This window comes from Molothrus ater, chromosome 4 (genome assembly GCF_012460135.2).
Source record: "Molothrus ater isolate BHLD 08-10-18 breed brown headed cowbird chromosome 4, BPBGC_Mater_1.1, whole genome shotgun sequence".
Lineage (NCBI taxonomy): Eukaryota > Metazoa > Chordata > Aves > Passeriformes > Icteridae > Molothrus > Molothrus ater.
The window spans coordinates 67,336,569-67,354,576 of NC_050481.2; the positions used below are offsets into that span (position 1 = coordinate 67,336,569).

At 41.4% G+C, this 18,008-nt stretch overlaps 1 protein-coding gene across 1 annotated transcript in view; it reads right to left on the reverse strand.

Annotated features, from left to right (window-relative positions):
* EIF2AK3 (eukaryotic translation initiation factor 2 alpha kinase 3) overlaps positions 1-18,008 on the reverse strand; it is a 43,151-nt gene that overhangs the window by 18,709 nt on the left and 6,434 nt on the right. The window contains exons 2-4 of the mRNA XM_036382139.1: positions 17,315-17,444; positions 2,239-2,433; positions 465-595 (exon numbers count right to left, since the gene is read on the reverse strand). Coding sequence (XP_036238032.1) covers positions 465-595; positions 2,239-2,433; positions 17,315-17,444 — 456 coding nt within the window. The remainder of the gene's footprint in view (positions 1-464; positions 596-2,238; positions 2,434-17,314; positions 17,445-18,008) is intronic.

Genomic DNA, 18,008 nt, shown 5'->3' on the forward strand with positions numbered 1-18,008 from the left:
AGCAGCAGTTAGAACAAACATTATAGTGACATTTGCCCTGTGCAGTAGAGCAGTGACAAACTTTTCTGAGGTGTGTCACCCTGTTCTTCTAAAGTTTTTCTAATCCTTCTGATGTTTACGTTTTTGTAATGGAGTTTCTCACACACTTCTCATGTCAATAATGATTGCTTTGCAGTCCTTTTTGGAGGAAGAGAGAATTAATGGACTGTTGGTTTGACCAGCGTGGTTGGAGAGGTGGCAATTTCATCCTCCAGTCCATGGTCACCTTTGGAATTCTATAGATATCGGAGTCGAAAAACAAACAAAGGCTCTTTTTTGCCTTAAACATCTCAGAGCACGAGTGTCGCTCATTCTGTGTCCTACTGCGACAGAGGTGAGCAAGGACGAGGGAAGCAATGTGACCTGACTGCCATCTTTTCTGCCTCACCACCTCTACAGGACTGCTGTGAGCAGGTCAGACTCACTTCTCGTTGCCACTGCGTGGCCCCACAGCCCGGACGGTTTTCTGGGTGCGGTGCAGCAGCAGCGTCTCCTCCTGCTCGCTCTCCTCATCGTCCCAGCGGCGGCAGCCCACAGCTGAGCAGATGTACTTCACCTGAGGGACAAGGCAGGCTCACACGTGAGACTTCACAACAAATACCATCAACAGCAAGATTCAGAGCTAACAGCCCTTCCAGCCTGCTCTTGGCTGGCAGGCAATTTGGAACTCCATGCCTTCAGATGTTTGGCTGGAGGGATGTTGGAAAGCCTGGTTTAAGAGATAACAGCTTTTCAGAACAAAAACTTTCAAAGCATTCTAGAAAGTTTACAGTCTGTGGTATTTTGACTACCATTTGACTGTATTTTGCATGTACTTCTAACAAAAAGAAATCTGAGCTCTCTCTTTCTCCACTATTTCTCTGGACATCAAAAGAACATTCCTGCAAGACCCACAGCATAATTCTGCTTTCATGTCATATTTATCTCAGCATAACTCTCAGCATAACTCTATCAGCTTCAAATGAAGTACTATTGATTTATATAAAATACCACAAAGCCTTCCCCCTTTGCCTTGTCAGTTATCAAAAGGAAAAGAAAACCTTAATAAACTCTCACAGTCACAGTTTCCAACAGTCCCAATCTCAAACAGAATTTGCATTATATGGGCAAGGCCAGAGAGATCAAACTTCCCAAACTCTTAGGAAGGAAGAGTCAGGCACTATTTCCTCTAAGAGGCAGCTTTGCTACTGTGAGCACAAGCCAGGAATGAAAACAGAAATGAAAATTTCCTCTTCTGAGCACTGGAGGAGGAGGAAGAACCTGTTGGAGCAGAGAGCCCTCCACTGCCAGTGAGGAAACTAAAAAAGGAATTCATGAACTCTGGTTTGGGGTCTGTGCTCTGTATCATTAGTGATGATTCCACACCACACCAAAGGACTGTTCCACATTAAAATGTATGGTGAAAATGAAAAAAAAAACAAACCAACCAAAAAACCACCCTGATTTTGTTGAAAACAAACACTAGGAACTTTATTTTTTTTAACTGAATCTATTTTTAATTAGTTTTAAAATGAAATGTTTCTGAATTATCAAATGTCTGTTCTTCACTACACAAAGTATTTACAAGCATTTTAATGACATCTGACATTCAACTTAACTTTTAAATATGACTTTAAAATATAAGGAGAACTTCTGATAGTAAGCACGCTGACAACAACTAAAAGTCCTTAACTTTTGCAGGTGTTAAAAAAAAAAATCAGTTTTGAAAATCTGAAATTAGTTTAAAAAAAGGTGTCACCTAAAGCATTAATTGATATACAGTGAGCTGAACTGTAAAGTCTCCTTCAAACAGAGCCAGATGATAAAGCTGAAGTCCTCCCAGAGAAAGGGGTCATCCCTCTTATCCTCTCACTATTGGTGACAAAGCTCCTGTCCCTTCCCTTGTGCTGGCTCTGGTGCTCCCTGATCCCCTGCTACAGCTAACCCAGCACAAAATGAATCCAGTAAAAAGTGAACAGTGCACTGCTGGGTTAGCAAACGGTGAGACAAGGGTTAAAGCCAGCACAGGAGCAGAGCAGGAGCTCCAGGCAGGAGGAGATTGCAGGGCCATGCCACCTGCTGCAGCCCACGAGGCTCAGGTTCTCCCCTTTTGTGCCCTGCATTTAAACTCCTGAGCTGCAGCACAGTTTAAAGCTCAGCAGTTACCTGTTTGCGAGGCAGAGCTCGAAACAGCCACAAAACACCTTTTGAGGCTCTTACCTTCCCTGAATAGGAGCTCAGGCCATAGGTGGTCAAAGACTTTCCCCCAACCAAGACAACGTCCTCGCCAAATTTGTAGGATGACTCGAGCAGAGACTCAACCGTGAAGGGAACGGCCTCCATACTCCCCCGATCCCGATCCCACTGGAAGAGGTCCCCATCCAAGGAAGGGATAATGATCTTGTTTCCAAACACCTGAAGTAATTGAATTCAAGGTTAGCTGTTGCTTTGTTTTTTAAAGTTTTTCGAAGCCTTCTGATGTTTACATTCTTATAAGGAAGTTTCTTATGCACTTTATGTAAATAACTTAATGTTTTGTGTTTTTTTAAAGAAGAAAAATTTGATGAACTATTGGATTGTCCAGTGTCACTGGAGAAGTAGCACTGTCATCCTCCAACCCACTGTCACTTTTAAAAATCTATAAATATTAGAGTCAGAAATTAAACATCCTCTTTTTTACCTTAAAAAGCTGCATGTCCACATCGTTTTATTTCATGTCCTACAGAAACAGTTAGCTATGATTTAACCATAATTTTAATTATTTATGACCATAATTTAAAAGCACACAGACCACAAATGGCAACAGAAATGCTGTATAAGCAAGGCCAGTGCGTTATGCTCCTGTGTCCCAATGGTTTTGTATCTCAGTCCTATTGGTTTTATATCTCAGCATCCCATTTTTCAAAGTTATACTGAAGACAGAAAACTTTCAGGCATTCAAATCAAACCCATGTTTCTCTATTCTTAGTTTAAAAACAGTTCAGTGCGTGACACTTCTTCAAAACATTTGAAAGCTCGATGAGTTGACATGTTTCATCAAAAACTGCAGAAAATAAGATGTGAGTTGAAGCATTCTCCAAGAGACAGGCACTGGTTAAAGTGCAAAGTTTTGCAGATTATTTGGGATAGTTTCAAAACAGAGTCATTTTGAAAGTACAACTGAGGCTGTTTTCATGATTAATGTCTATTTCAGAATATCCAACTTTCTGTAAAGCACAGAGAGAGCAATTATCACTGAGATCAGAGCTCACATTTTCACCTTTGCCTCTCCAGACAGTTAAATCTAACTTCTCCTTGGAATTTCCTATCTTTAAGCACACCGTTCCTTTAAAAACTGCCTGGCTTTTCCCTAAACACACAAGTAAGGAAAAAAATCTTCACTGGGATACAATATTTCACCCATTACACAGAGATTTTCAAGGAGATCCTAGTTCAGAAGTATGAGTCATTGTCAGTGAGTACTGAGGGACTTATTAAGAAACTCATTATCAGCATGATGGACCATAACTAATGCTGTGGAGCCACAGTGGCTGTGCCCATCAAGAACACTGAGAAACTGTAATCCACATAATCTTAGCTTCTGAGGATATGGATTAACATGGGAGGTTTTACTGCCTTTTCAGAACCTCTGTCCATTTGGGCAATATCCTACAACATAATTACATTAAATTTGGATACTTGACACATTAGGAATTAAAGACTGCTTCTGGTACATGTGTATTAGTCACTTGGAAAAAAATATTCCTGCTCAGACTCCAAGGCACAGATGTGTATTACAAAGTGGTAAAAACATGCAGGAAGGTTTCTTCTTGTTATTATTTCTGGAGCTACTGTGAGGATCTGAAACCACATCTTCTGCATGATTCAAATTCCATGTAACATGGAATTTTTATTCCTCTAACTGGGTCAGAGTCAAGCAAACAGCATGAAGCAAAGTTGGGATTCACCTGAACAAGGAGGGAAAGACAGATGTTGTAGATGTGTGCATGTCATGACTAGTATCTCCTCACACACTGTTCAACACACCTCATTTACAGAGAAAATTCAGGTGAGTTACCCCACACTGCTGGTATTTCAGGTCCCTAAAGGATCCAACAGCAATGCTCTCCAGCTTTGAAAAGCCTCATGATGAGAGACAATTGAAATAAAAACTCCTCTCAGGAGCACAATGTGTAATTGAAGAGATGGTAAAAATAAGCTCCTGAGATTAGCTGTGAAGCTCTTACAAAGCAAAACTAGGTGTGTTCTTTCCCTCTCAGAGATTTACCTTATGGCAATAAAGGCCAAACATCCTGGAAAAGACACTGCGTGTGACACACAAATGTTGCATTATGGTCTACCATTGGGGAGGAAAAGTAAACACACACAGCCCTATATACACACACACACAGAAATAAACCAACAAAAAAGGAAATATTCTGTGAAGAGTGGGGCATGTCATTTGTAGAGATCACCTGACTGGTGGACAAATAAAGCAAACAAGGTTTATATAAACATTCATATTCAAGAGCAATCTTGTAGTCTTGAGAAACGAGAGACTGAGAAGATTTGGAAAACATATTTTTAAAACCAAAATGCCAATGTCAAAATTGCAGCTGTAACCATGCTCAAAGTACCTTGTTAAAACATTCAACACAGAGGAGTAACGCCACAAAACGTTTCTGTAATATATTCTTTCAGAAGCCCATAATAATTCTGATGACAACTTTTAGCCTGTGCAGCTGTTACTTTGCATTAACAAATCCTCTGAATGGATCTGCACATGATCCATACACATGCAAGTAGTCTGAAAGCCCAGCCAGCATGAGATACTCTGCTCCAGGGGCTGGAGACCATGCCATGGTTTGTGAACAATGGAGACAGTGCTGTAAACTGCCCAGGAATTGCTGCTGAGCAAGGAAGACTGTCTGTGGGCAGCTGCAAGCCCTGGGGACAGTGTGACCCATGTCACCTTAAGTGCCTGCCCTGTCCCAAAGCTCTCACTCCAGGGCCTGAGTAGGAAATTTTCCCCCAGCAAACAACACAGACACATTGGCCATTTTAGGAACCACACCCAAATCTCCAAGATGCATGAAGCTGACTCAGCAGCACACACCTGTATACTCCCAAAATATGGACCAAATCAGGTTATGGCTTTGAATATTCTCTGACAGTGGCTCTCTGCCTCTGCTCTCTGCTCAGGTGTTGAAAGCTCAGTCCCCATAAGCTGCAGAGGGCAGCTGACACCGTTGGGCAGCTCTGCTGATCACCTGTCCGTGCTCCCAACCTTGAGGGCATCCACAGGAGCAGCAAGTCCTGGGTGACACTGGGAGGGAAAAGCTGAGAAAATCACAGCTGCTGTCCATGAACACATGAGCAAAGGGAGCAGGGGCAGCAGGAAGAGCTGCTGCAGTGAAGGACAGGGCTAGAGTAGGAGCGGATAAGGTTAATCTGACCCTAAGTGCAAGTGAGACATTTGGGTTACTTACCATCACAAATGAGCTATTTCACTACAGAAACAGAACAGGGGGAAAAAATCACCTTCTTTTAAGATGACTTTATTTATAAATGGATTACATGACACAGTGCTGACAAGAGGTAGCACCTGATTACGAAGAAAGTCTTCTTTTAACAAAATAGCTTTATTTGAAGAATGGGACAGGTATGCAAATGTGCCACTTGCAGGTGCCCACATACATGTGTAACAAAAGGCATTTGTCACCACTTGTGGTGACATCCGTTTTCAAAAGAGCAGTTCAGCCAGAGGCTTCGGAAGGACATTAATAACAACAACTATCTGAATTATGCAGCTCATTCTCTAGTACATGAGAAGCAGAAAAGGGACTTTCCTTGAAAGTACTAGCAACTAGCATCGGCATGCAGCTCAGGTAAAGGAATGACATCACCCTGTATCTCAAAAGCATTACCTCATCTCCTAATCCAAGGAGTGAGTCACCCAGGCAGTCAGCTGCAAATCTCTTGGCACAGAAAATGTAGGTTACCACGATGCACTTACACATTCCTCTGATCTGTCAATGTAAATAGCTATTTGTTCAGCTTCACTGGTCAGCAATATGGCACATAATTGTTAAGTGGCTCGTCTTTCAGAAGTAACACTTAAAAAAAAGCCCCCACATTAAGTACGGAGCTCTAAACGAGCCGCTGCTCTTTTGCTCATTAAGAGTTTGCAGCCCAAGTTCTCCATTGGCTCTGCGCGGGGCTCTGCAGCCCTATCAGCGGCGCGGGCTGCGCAATCTCCAGGCCGACGGGTGAGGTAATGCAGTTTCTAAAAAGCCTCCACAAAAAAGCAAAAAGCCATAACGATCCGGAGTGGCACACGCTTCCAGGGAATTTGCTGTCTAGACTCTTTACTGGAAAGGAGGGCACCGTACGCCAGGTGCCACGGCAGGTTGGTCGGTGCAGGGAGCCGCTGATTTACAGCGGTGCAGAGAAGAGAAAAAGAAAGAAAAGGAAAAATTGTGTAAACAGAGATCAAAACAAGCTGAAGTACTAAAGCTTCCAGGAGCTGTTTAACAGCAAGCGTGACATTCTACCCCCTTCCTAATGCTCTTTATCGTCTGAAACAAAAATCAAGCCTGCTCACGTGCAGACGCATCTGAGCCAAGTCTGGTGCCAAAGCAGTCAATATTATTGTTTACAGATGGGCTGGACTATCTACTGACTCCAAGGAAATAACCACGCACAAGTGAAATATTCTCCTTAAAATAGGATTTGATGTCTTTATGTTTTTCTAACACTTCTGCTTGTAGTTTTCAAATCTTGCTGTTACTATAAGCTGCAAGAGCTTCATTCCAATTACTAATTAACTAAGATCAACCTACATGATCTTAAGTGATAAAGGTACCAGTTTTTTCCCCCGTCTATGATTATCCCTACAATAGAATCACAGTAACAAACAGGATCAAAGCCAACATCCAGCATGGTCTTAAGAAAGCTACTTCTCACTGAGAACTATGTCTTTTAAGCCTCTTTAATCTAGGCAACATATTAAAAGTCACATATGGCAGCTTTATTCTGAAGGGTAGAAACAAGAGTCTGCACAAAGAAATCTGGGAAAGTGAAAGCAAGCTGGTATGCTCCACATTAAAAAAACAAACAAACAAATAAAACCACAAACCCATAGACAGTAACATAGGTATTCTTACTAACTGTTTACAGATTATTCAGGTGATATAGATATATATTGAGATATACATACACACAATTTTTGAGTTTTCCCTAGTTTGGGCTGGTCTGGAACTGATTTATTGTCTGCTCTTTATTTGCTATGCATGCAGGAAGGTTATCTGCACAGAGACATGGGCTTATAACTTCCAATAGAAGAGGTTATTTCTTCTCTTCACCTCAGATTTCAGGATGCTGATTCATCTGTTTTGCCTCCAGCAACCTGCAGAAATCCTGAAGCACAGGGCACTACAAGGATGACAGTGTACTCTTACTAACAGGCAAACCCTAATCCAACAGCAGCATACTGGGATGAAGGGGCCAGCCAGAGTCTTCCAACTTCTGCAAGGTCCACAACATTCCCACTTCCTTAAGAGAACAAAGAGCCAGACACAAGCACAATATTTTGAGAAGATTCCACTGCCTAAAGCACTGGTAAGAGAGCAAAGTATTCTTCAAAACATTGACTGTTCAACCAGCCAGGAAAAAGAAAACTGACTGCGAAAGGAAGTCCATGATTTAGATCAGTAAAACAACCTAAGACATGTTCAAGGGCAATGAGGAAGCTGAGGCAGGAAATACCAACAGGTTGTGGCTTGTCTGGAGAATTTTTCCTTCTTGTGATACAATTACTTCTGATCTCAGCACTACACTTGTTTATGAAGTGCATGCCTGTCCTGACCACCTCCTGTGCCTGTTAAGCACTGAACATGCCCAAACCATCTCTGAGCTCAGGACTGTGAGAAAGGCTGCACCTGGACATCAGATAATCAGTATTTTATTGAGCTGTTTACAGAGGTGGGGTTAGGTGGCCTTCCTCCCCTGCAGAGCTGAGAGGCGGCACATCAGAGAAGCCATGGAAATAGGTTTCATCTCAGCTGGGCTGTGACAGCCTGAAAGAGCACACCAGGTCTGCACAGCAACAGTGAGCAGAGATGTTTCTCACAGCTCAGGCTGATTTTAACCATCAGGCTGTACAGCTCACCCAGCAACAGTTCACAGCATCTATCAAGTGACAAAACCTTGTCCCTGACTCCTGCCTGCATTAAGTACCTTATGATACAAGTTTATATCTGTTACTGTCTTCTTCTCCTTCCATCACCCCCCATACTCCAAAGTTGGTAGTTTCATTTTTCATGAATACATGGAAAAGAGTAATAAATTCAACTTTTGTGGGCCTGTACTTTCTGTATGATGAGCGTGTGAAGTGATGCTGTAACCTTGTGCCTGGATGAGTAGTAGAGAACTCATTTCAAAACTCCTTTCTTCTCTCTCTTCAAAGCAACACCTGCAACATCCTCCCGACAACTTTTATTAAAGACTAGAGCTGGTATCTCTGTCATGATTCTATATTTCAGATCTTAAAATCTGATCAGGTGTAAGCACCAGGGTCCCAACAAAACTGTCTTTTACACAAACAGATTAAAAAGCAACAGATGACAGCAGCACAGCAGCTTGAGACTTATACTCTCCTTTCCAATGTCAGGGGCACACTACCTTGTTCAGCTTGAGTTTGCCCTTAAAAGAATTATTGCTGCTCTGCCCTCCCCTGAAGGGCCATAAAGGAAATCTGAGGAACTGCAGTGTGCTAACTAGACCACCTCAGCTTCAAAAGAGATCAGGAACCCAATACTGTTTGCTGTGCAGTCACACAGACCCTTCCTCTGAAGACAAGCAAACTGAATTATCACAGTTACACAGTCAAACAAGACTTGGGGTTTTGAGATACAGAGATGCCAGCCTGCTCTGCTGCCATGGTAACAGACTTTTAAAAACTGTTCTCCTTAATAATAATAAAAAAACCCCAACTGCACAGTGCTTTAAGAAAGACTTTATTTTGACATTATTCCATCCCCCTCTTTTACATGGCAAGTTTTATTAATAAGACTGCAAGTCTTCTGAAACTTAAGAGCAGTGCTTTCTGAGACACTGAGAAACTGGTGCTGCTGCTACCGAGCCCATCACTGAGCTCCTCGAAACTAACAGCATCTAAGGGAGTGGATTCGTGCAAAAAAACATTACCCAAAGCCTTGCCTTTGCAGAAACAGGCCCTGCACAGTCCATCAGCCACCACAGCAGAACTGGTTCTTATGTGTGGTTTGCAAGGCAAGGCTTTGGTGGTGGGGGCTACAGGGGGGAGAAGAACCCCACGCTGGAGCAGGGGAAAATGTGAGGGGTCCTGCCCTGAGGAGGACGAAGTGGCAGAGACAAGAGACAAGGTGTGATGAACTTACTGCAGCCTCCACACCCCATCCCCCTGCACCACTCTGGGGTGGAGGGAGAGAAAATCAGGGTGAAGTTAAGCCTGGGATGGGGTGGGGGAAGGTGTTCTTCAGATTTGGTTTTATTTCTCCTTATCCTACTCTGGTTTTATTGGGAATAAAACTGGTTTTCCTGAGTCAAGTTTGCTTTGTCCATGATGGTGCCTGGTGAATGACCTCTCCCTGCCCTGATCTTGACCCATGAGCCTTTCCAACAGATTTTTCTCTCCCCTGTCCAGCTGAGGAAGGAAGTGACAGAGTGGCTTTGGTGGGCACCTGGCATCCATGCAGGGGCAATAGCAGAAGCTTCTTGTGGCACTTAAGGAGACCAGGATTCAAAGTGATCTCTGCTGGACCCTGTGTGTTTCTTCCCCTGGCCCTGCTCAGACAGGATGGTTTTGCAGATAAGGACACAGAGTCCATGTGAGAAACTAAGTCACAGAGGAGCTCCTACAGGAAAAGAGCCCAATACAGGAGGAGAACAGAACATGGCAAATCACAGTCTCCTCTTTCAAGGATGTGAAGAATGAGTGCACGAAACATGCAGCGAGTCTGACAAAGATTAATAGTTACCTCCTTATGAAGCACAAAGTCCAGAAGAAATTAGGAAATGAGATGTCAGTGGCTGTGCTGCTAGAGGAATGATTTGCTAAACTGTCTAAATCGCTTAACCCTCAAAATGGGCCCTTCTTTATATAGATAAAGATATAGCCTGAAAGTTAAAATAGGCCCTAGGGCAGAATAAATTACTTTTTTGTGTATTGGGCAGCTGAATTCCAACTAAGTTATCCATTACCTGAAACTGATATTTGTCTAGGTACTAGAGTTGATCCATTTTATTATCTGTAAACAGCAGAACTGTTAAACAGCCAGTACAAAACATGCAGTGGGCCATATGCAACTGAATTACAAGCTCTCTTCCTGCCTTTATCTAGACCCAGGAGGTGAAGGGTCCAGACCACAAGATTTGCAAGAAATGGCTGAGGGAGCTGCAGTTAGTTAGCCTGGAAAAAAAAAGGAGGCTTGGGGAAGACCTTATTGCTGCCTATAACTCCCTGAACAGTTTTAGCCAGATGAGAGGGGTCATGCTCTTTTCCCAAGAAACTAATAATAGGACAAGAAGGAATGGGCTCAAGTTCTATCAGGGAAGGTTTGGATTTGCTGTAAGGAAAACTTTCTTCACTGAAGGGATGGTTAAGCATTGGAACAGGCTGCCCAGGGCAGTGGTGGAGTCACCATCCCTGGGGAGATGTAAAAGCCTTGTGGATGTGCCACTTAAGGATATGGTTTAGTGGTGACCTCAGCATTGCAGGGTTAACACTTGGACTCCATAATTCTGTAATCTTAGAGGTGTATCCCAACCTAAACCATTCTGTTATTCTACTATAAAGAGAATAAAAAACCAGAGACAACGGGGTTGGTAAAAATCCTTTCCAATATATGGAGCATTTTGACTATGGCTGTGAGCGTGAGATGAAAGCTGGTTGTACACAGAGCAACTCTGAGGAACTTTCCTGGCTTTGCTCAAGGCAGAGCATCACCTGAGGACTGTTCTCAGAGCTTTGGTATCACACAAGCCACAACATCCTGCTCTGTAGCTGCTCACGTGTCCCCTAAGGGAAGGTGTCATCCTCCAAAGGGTCCTTAGAGCAGTGAAAGGACACGAGTCAGCACTTCCTCAGGGCTTGGTCAGTGTTAACTCCAAGTGTCAGCAAGGCAGCCACCAAGCTGCAGCTACAGGAAGGCTTTTGGATTTTTTAACTGAGCAGGACACCAAACAAAGAGGACTGAAGATGTGCAGCTTGGATAAATACATAACATCACTTGCCTAAGCAACAGCCCTACTTGTGATAATGGTATGATGGTGCTGCATCACACTGACCACCAGCTCACCTCAGGCAGCTGTCAGCAATTCCCCTTTTCCTCAGGTTTACCATTTCTTACTAAAAAAAGTTGGTTGTGCTTCCTATAAAAGCACAGCTTCCTGCTATTGGGGTACTTTAAACAATTAGTCTTTTGCAGATGACTTTTTGTCCACTAAACAGCATTAGAAGTTTATTTTCAGGAGAATTGTAAATTACAGTTTTAAGTTTCAACAAGAAAGCAACAAAAAGTCTCTCTAGTGAAGTTTCCCAAGCCTGTCACCTCTTCATGCACACATATGTGTGTGTTTCCAGCAACAGAACTGAAAAGAACCACTCGTGCCATCAGGAATGCTAATACATCCATGCAGTTAAAGAGCAGTCACATCCATTCTCATCCAGCAAAACACAGGCTCCACTCCCCTTGATGGCTCGAAACCTTGTCTGCCTCAATTGCAATTAGAATTTATCTTCCTTTGAAGTACAATTCTGGACACTCACTTCTTATTCATTATGAGCTTTTCCAGGACCATTTAAGACACTAATCTGTCTCTCTCTACCCGCAGGCAACAGGGAATCACATTTCCTTCCCCTGCAGAGGAATGGAGATGGCAGCTGATTCCCTGTCACGGGATATCTTAGTGCACAGTTTTCTCAGGTTTAAACTGGTCACCTCCAACCTTCAACAACAAAACGACTGTTATCAATCCCCACATCTTGTATTTCATTTAGCACAGTTTAATTTCATGTCTGTTATAGAAAACCTGTATGACTGAGAGCCAGCTGAAGTGCCAGCCTTTCCCTGCAGGAATGACAGCTCCAACTATCTAAGCATCTGGTGGTTCTACAGGTCTCAGCAGTACACAGAAATAAAGGTCACTACAGGACACTAGAATGCTCTTCCAGACAACTAAAATGATACCAGTTTACCTACAAGGAAATGCATTTTCCCCATTTTAGTCAGCTCAATAACCAGCCCACTGATTTACACTCTGCCTGCTTGAGAAGAGTGGCGATTCAGTGCTTTACATCTGCTCAGAATGTATTACAGCCAGAAAGTCATTTTACAGCACAAATATATATTTAAAAAGTTTTATTCTTTCTGGTGTAAAACTGTCCTTTAAAAACCTTTTGTACCCACTCAAACACCTCAGAGACCCAGCTAGCTATTCTATGTATATGAAACTCTGACTCTCCTCTGAGCTGCCTGGATGGTGCACAGAGACTCTTCCAAGTGCTAAGCAGGAAAGATTGTTTCTGTTGCTGGTGTGTTCCATTCCAGATGTTTTAAGATGCACCCGAGATTAAGAGTTAAAATTACTAACAGTGAACTAGATAGAGGCATTCTTTTTAGAATTCAGAACAAAGGCATTTTCTCAGAACGTCTGTGTAGTTTGAAAAGCATCTCCTTTTTGTTTGGCCAGTGAATGTTAGCAGAGTCAGAACAATTTTATGCAGGATTAATATAAATTCCTTATATTCATCACTGCATTTAACAGCTGCTATAATAACCTCTTCAGTGAAAACACTCAAGTGTCTGACAGTCTTAAGTGTTCCCCACCCATATCCAAGACAAACACTATCAGCTTTTCCTTGGATGGTATTTACAGACAGTGACTCAACTGAAAAATAACTATAATAGAAAGCCATGAGCCAAACAAACACATAAGTTTTATTCAAACTAATAAAATACTGCTGTAAGTGGTTGGTGAAACTTTCCTAATTCTTTCAAAGACACTGTTAAATTATTTACTCTCCCTGACCCTCTGGGAGGGCACATAACAGAATTCACAATTCAAGCCCCTCAGAGGGCATTTTGACCTCTTGCCTTGCCCTGACCCATTTCAATGTGGATTTTGCATTTTCTTCTATTCCAGAGTGTAAGAGGTCAAAGGATGGGAATTGCTGAGTTTCCTCTTGTGTTCCCAAAGCAACCCAAGACAGATCTGGGCTCTTCTCTGGCTTGTCTGGGCACAGAGGCTGCCTTACCCAAAGTGCAGCAATGTGCAGGCAAGTCAGTACCTCAGAGTGAATCCCAGGTGTCTGAACACCTCACAGCAGAATTCTGTATTTCTTTTAGGACACCAAAGCACTGAAAATTGGGAAGGGTTAATGATGCAGATAAAGGGAGGGAAAAAGAAAGAAGATACACACTCATGCTGTACATTAAATGCAGCCACTAGTGGAGTTTTGTGAGATTTCAAAATCCTTTTCCAACCCACTGCTCTAAGCAAAAAAGGAACAATCTGCTCAAAGTCTCTGTGGGTTCACTTCATCAACAATGCAGTGAGTTTTCAGATGACTTCAGTATAAAACTTCTTCACCTCTCCATATTTCTCTGGAGAAAAAAACCATAATACTAGTCTATTCCATAAAAATATGACACTTCTATGTCCAAAAAAGATGATACAGATGTCTAGGTTTGTAGAAAAGTTGGTTTTATGTGGCTATCACAATAAAAAGATATATTTATGTTTGTTTATCTATGTACATGCATACACATAATGAAATACAAAGGTCACGAGAGTCTTTATTGGAATAAGGATGTTGACAGATTTGGTGACATGGCATAATCAAATTATTCCATTTTTCCAGGATACAGTGGTATGTTTACTCTGCTATAAATGTCAGCCTTGTGAGCTGAAACTGATTTTGTCCCATGATCTTCTATGTCTCAAATAAGGAAGTAAGATGCTTACTTAGGGATTAGTCTGTAACAGCCCAAGCCTACCAGGTACTTGATTATTGAGTCCATCCCAGTGTAGCCTCTGCCCAGAGCACTGAAACAACTCTGATTGGTGCTCATTAAGTAATTTAGGATAAAGCTTGCAGGTAAAAGAATTAATCATCCTCATCAACAAACCCTGTGCTATGAACCTTTCCCACTGCTTCTGAAGCAGTTCTCTCTTTCACTATAATTAACCATCATTATTTCAACACGCTGCTTCTCCCCAAAGTATTCTAGTCTAAGTATGGACAGTGTATTAATTACAAACCCAAATCTTAAAGAGCAAAGTGTTTTTATTAAAATTAAGCTCCCTTTTAGAAAAGTTGTGATTCAATGACTTTACTGTGAATTTAATCAGGCAATCTTTGCGTGCAGGTAACAGGAAAACTTGGACTTGTAACCAGGCTTTTAAAGAGAAAGGTTTTCCATTTTAAAACAATGGATAGGGAAACAGTTTTTAAATTCTCACACACAAACCTGAACTGCAGAGTCAACTTTTCAGGAATGGCACCCTGACCATGATTTGTTGATGTTGGAGCTTAGAGCCAAGGGAAGAATTTTAGCATTTTAGTTACCCAGACACCCAATTAATACTTCAGCAGCCTTTCCTTTCTAATTGATCTGGTTCATATGACAAATGATGAACATCTCACTTGTCAGTGTCTTAAGCAGTAGTTTCAAGATCTGAAGTGTTTGACAGAGCTGCTGGAACATTTGAAATTTCACTGCCTCACTTTCCTAATTAACACACGAGCTCCAGACAGCCAGGTTGACATTTTACAGTTAGGTAAAGGAAGTTAACTACAGTTCTGTTAAACACTGAAACTTTAAAGATCCAAGGTCTATTCTTAAAAGGCACTTGGGAATTAAATTCATGCTTTTGCACCAGGACTTGGAACTACAGTTCATTGTAGTCACACTTGAGATAGTTAAAAAAACCCTCATCAAAACAATTAAGAGCCAGCATCACACTTTCCTTGCTCTGAAAGAACACAAATCTTTGTCTCTGCAAGTGTAACACAGAGTTTCTCATCTGCCATTTCTTGCAAGAAGATGTAATTTAACAGCTTACATAATGTTACTGCTTTATGATGAAGACTCTGGTTGCTAGCACAAAAACCTTTGTTACTTCAAAAATGCTGGAAGACGAAGGAAAAGTCTCAAGACTCAGTTTGAGAGACTAAAACTCAACAGCTCACATGCCACGTCAGTATTTTGACCCAAACCAGAATTTTCACAGCAATTTTAGTGAGGTGAATTACTCACTTAAGTAAGTATCTAGATTCACTGCATGAAGTCTTTCAGCTGATTACTGACAGCAGATTAAATATTTAAATATTTAAATGCAGTTTATTCAGAGTATTCATCACTTTTCATCATGTTTCTTGTTAAATTCTGTCTTAACAGCATTTGTTTACATGACAGTAGGAAGTCTAAAAAGGCCCATATTCATAACACTTAACAGCTTCTAGAAGGCCAAAATGACCTTTTCCTTCCAAAATTAGTTCTCTCATAGGCTGTGCATCTTAACTGTCAAAATCCCTCAGTGTCTTTGGCCACAGCTGTAGAAATGAAACTATTTGAAAGCTCATCTGAAAGTCCAACTTCCTCTATCCATTACAAGTGCTCTTTAAAAATGTGTTTTTATGACTGCCACAACCTACTGACTTGTAATCACACGAGGGAATTAAACATCACATGGGCAAACTACATTTTTTTGTTGTCTAAACCCCAACCTTTGATTTCTACAGCCATACCATGTTGGAAAAATATCAAAACCCTGGACAGACAGTTGAGTGACAGAATCTCTATTTACAAAAACACTTCTATCATTAGAAATGTTTGCACTCCCAAAATCTTTAAAAACATGGGCTTGTGACTTAACTTGTAGTGAAAAAACAAAGTTTATATTTGTACAGATTTCAAATGTGTGCTTTTCATGACCACTGGTTCTATTTTCATGTGCTCATCAGAAACTATTTGCAGCAACAGGTAACAGGCCAGTATTATTTCATGTATCTACTGCTGAGACCATTTGTGAAGGATCACACAATCACTGATATCTTCCACCTCACAGAGCTCTTTACAGTTCTCCTGTATTCTTTTCAATTCTCTTAAACAATTCAATGCTCTTAAACAGATTTTGGGGGGAAAATTCTTCTTTCCTACAGTGTTTTTTCTAAACCACAAAACACACCTGAACAAATCTCACAAAGCTGCACCCATAAATAAAATTCTCTCTCAGAAACAAAGGAATGTGAGTAATAATTCGTATTACTTCTGCAACCTGAGATACTGATCAGCAGCTCTCACAATACCACACCAACAGCCCACATCTTTCCTTTGCCTCCTTCACACCAAAACAGAGGTCATGGCCACAGACAGCAACAAAGAACCACAAGCAGCAGTCAGGCAGTCTGAATAATCCTGAACTCAACTTTCATTCTCTGATGCTCATTGTGCAAAGGATGATACAGGACTGGTCATCAAACCCAACCATCCCTGACAGGGAGGGACTGTGTACTTCTGTGGTGTGTTATCATCCCAAATTACCTCTTTGTGGGGGTTTTTGTTCCTCCTAATTCTAGGGGAGAATGAATCAGAGATCTTCCCAGTGCAGGAAGAGGAAAAAAAGGAAAAAAAACAACCTTCTAATTTTTAGCCTAGTTTATTGAAACTGATGGTGGCCAATAGCACCAAACAAGAAACTGAACTCTAGATTTTCTACTTACAGTTCATCAGAAAGAAGTGATGCAACCCTCTAGCACTCAGTACTTCAGGGTGACCTTCAGCACTCTGTTTAATTGCTAACACATTCTATTTCACAGGCAGCCTGCTTATCTAGTATAAAACACCCAAAACAATCCTTTGTTCATTTATTAAGTCACAAGGACTTTTGCTTTTCTTGAGGGAAAAAAAAGCCAGTACTTGCCAAGACATAGTCTAGTACTACAAGGCAGATGATCCTTTCATTTGCTTGAAATTACAAGTAACTTGTTTTCAATCAGCAATTACACACAATTCCCCAACTCAGTTACATCATCTAGTTTGGTAGTTATCAAATACATCAATCCCAAGGCTGAAACGCTGACACACTCCAGTTTGAAATGGCAACATGATGTAAGCACTCAAACAAAAAAAGTTTGAGAATAATACTGACAAAGTTTTTTAAGTGTTTGTTCCATTATTTAACATCTACCAAACAAAGAGGAAGCTGCATTCCTTATATTACAGACAAGTCTATTTTTAATTATTTAGTCAAGAAAGAAATTAAGCCTTACCTCTGGTTTACTGAGGCTGGATGACACAAGAGAACCTGATCCCACATCCAGATCCCACTGTTTTCTCCCACTGTTTTCTGGATCCAGTGCAGCAATTCGTCCATCCAAAGTGCTGATAATTACTAGAGATCTGCAAGATGGAAACATTCACACTCAGAACTACAGCAGCATGGACTTCCCCTATTAGCTGCCTTTTATGCTCAGTAAAATCCAACTCCAACCCTTAAGTTAAGTCTCTGTATTCTGCAGAAAAGCAATTCAACTGCGTAGGCTACCCAGACCAACAACAGAGTGGAAGAGCTGAAGTCTCTGGCTGGGTGTCATACACTAATTTCCATGTTGTAAGACACTTTCAGAGCTCACATTCAGGGGAAGGCAGTTGACTTTTTGCTCCTGCATGCAGATACTACCACTAAAATACTGCATGAGATCATCTTTTTGGAGATATTTATACAAACAGTATGGATCTCACTTCTTCCAGTCCCTTCCACACTGAGCTTTAACACATCCTTTCAAAGCAACCTAAACCCAAAACTATGAATCCAACCAACCAGGACCTAAGAAATATTAAGTTGCAACGAAGTTTTCAATGATTTTGGATTAAACATCAAATATCTGGGACATTTTGTAAGTCTCTGAATAAAAAAAGTGCCTCCAAAGGCACACACAGGGCACTACAAAACACTTCCAAGAC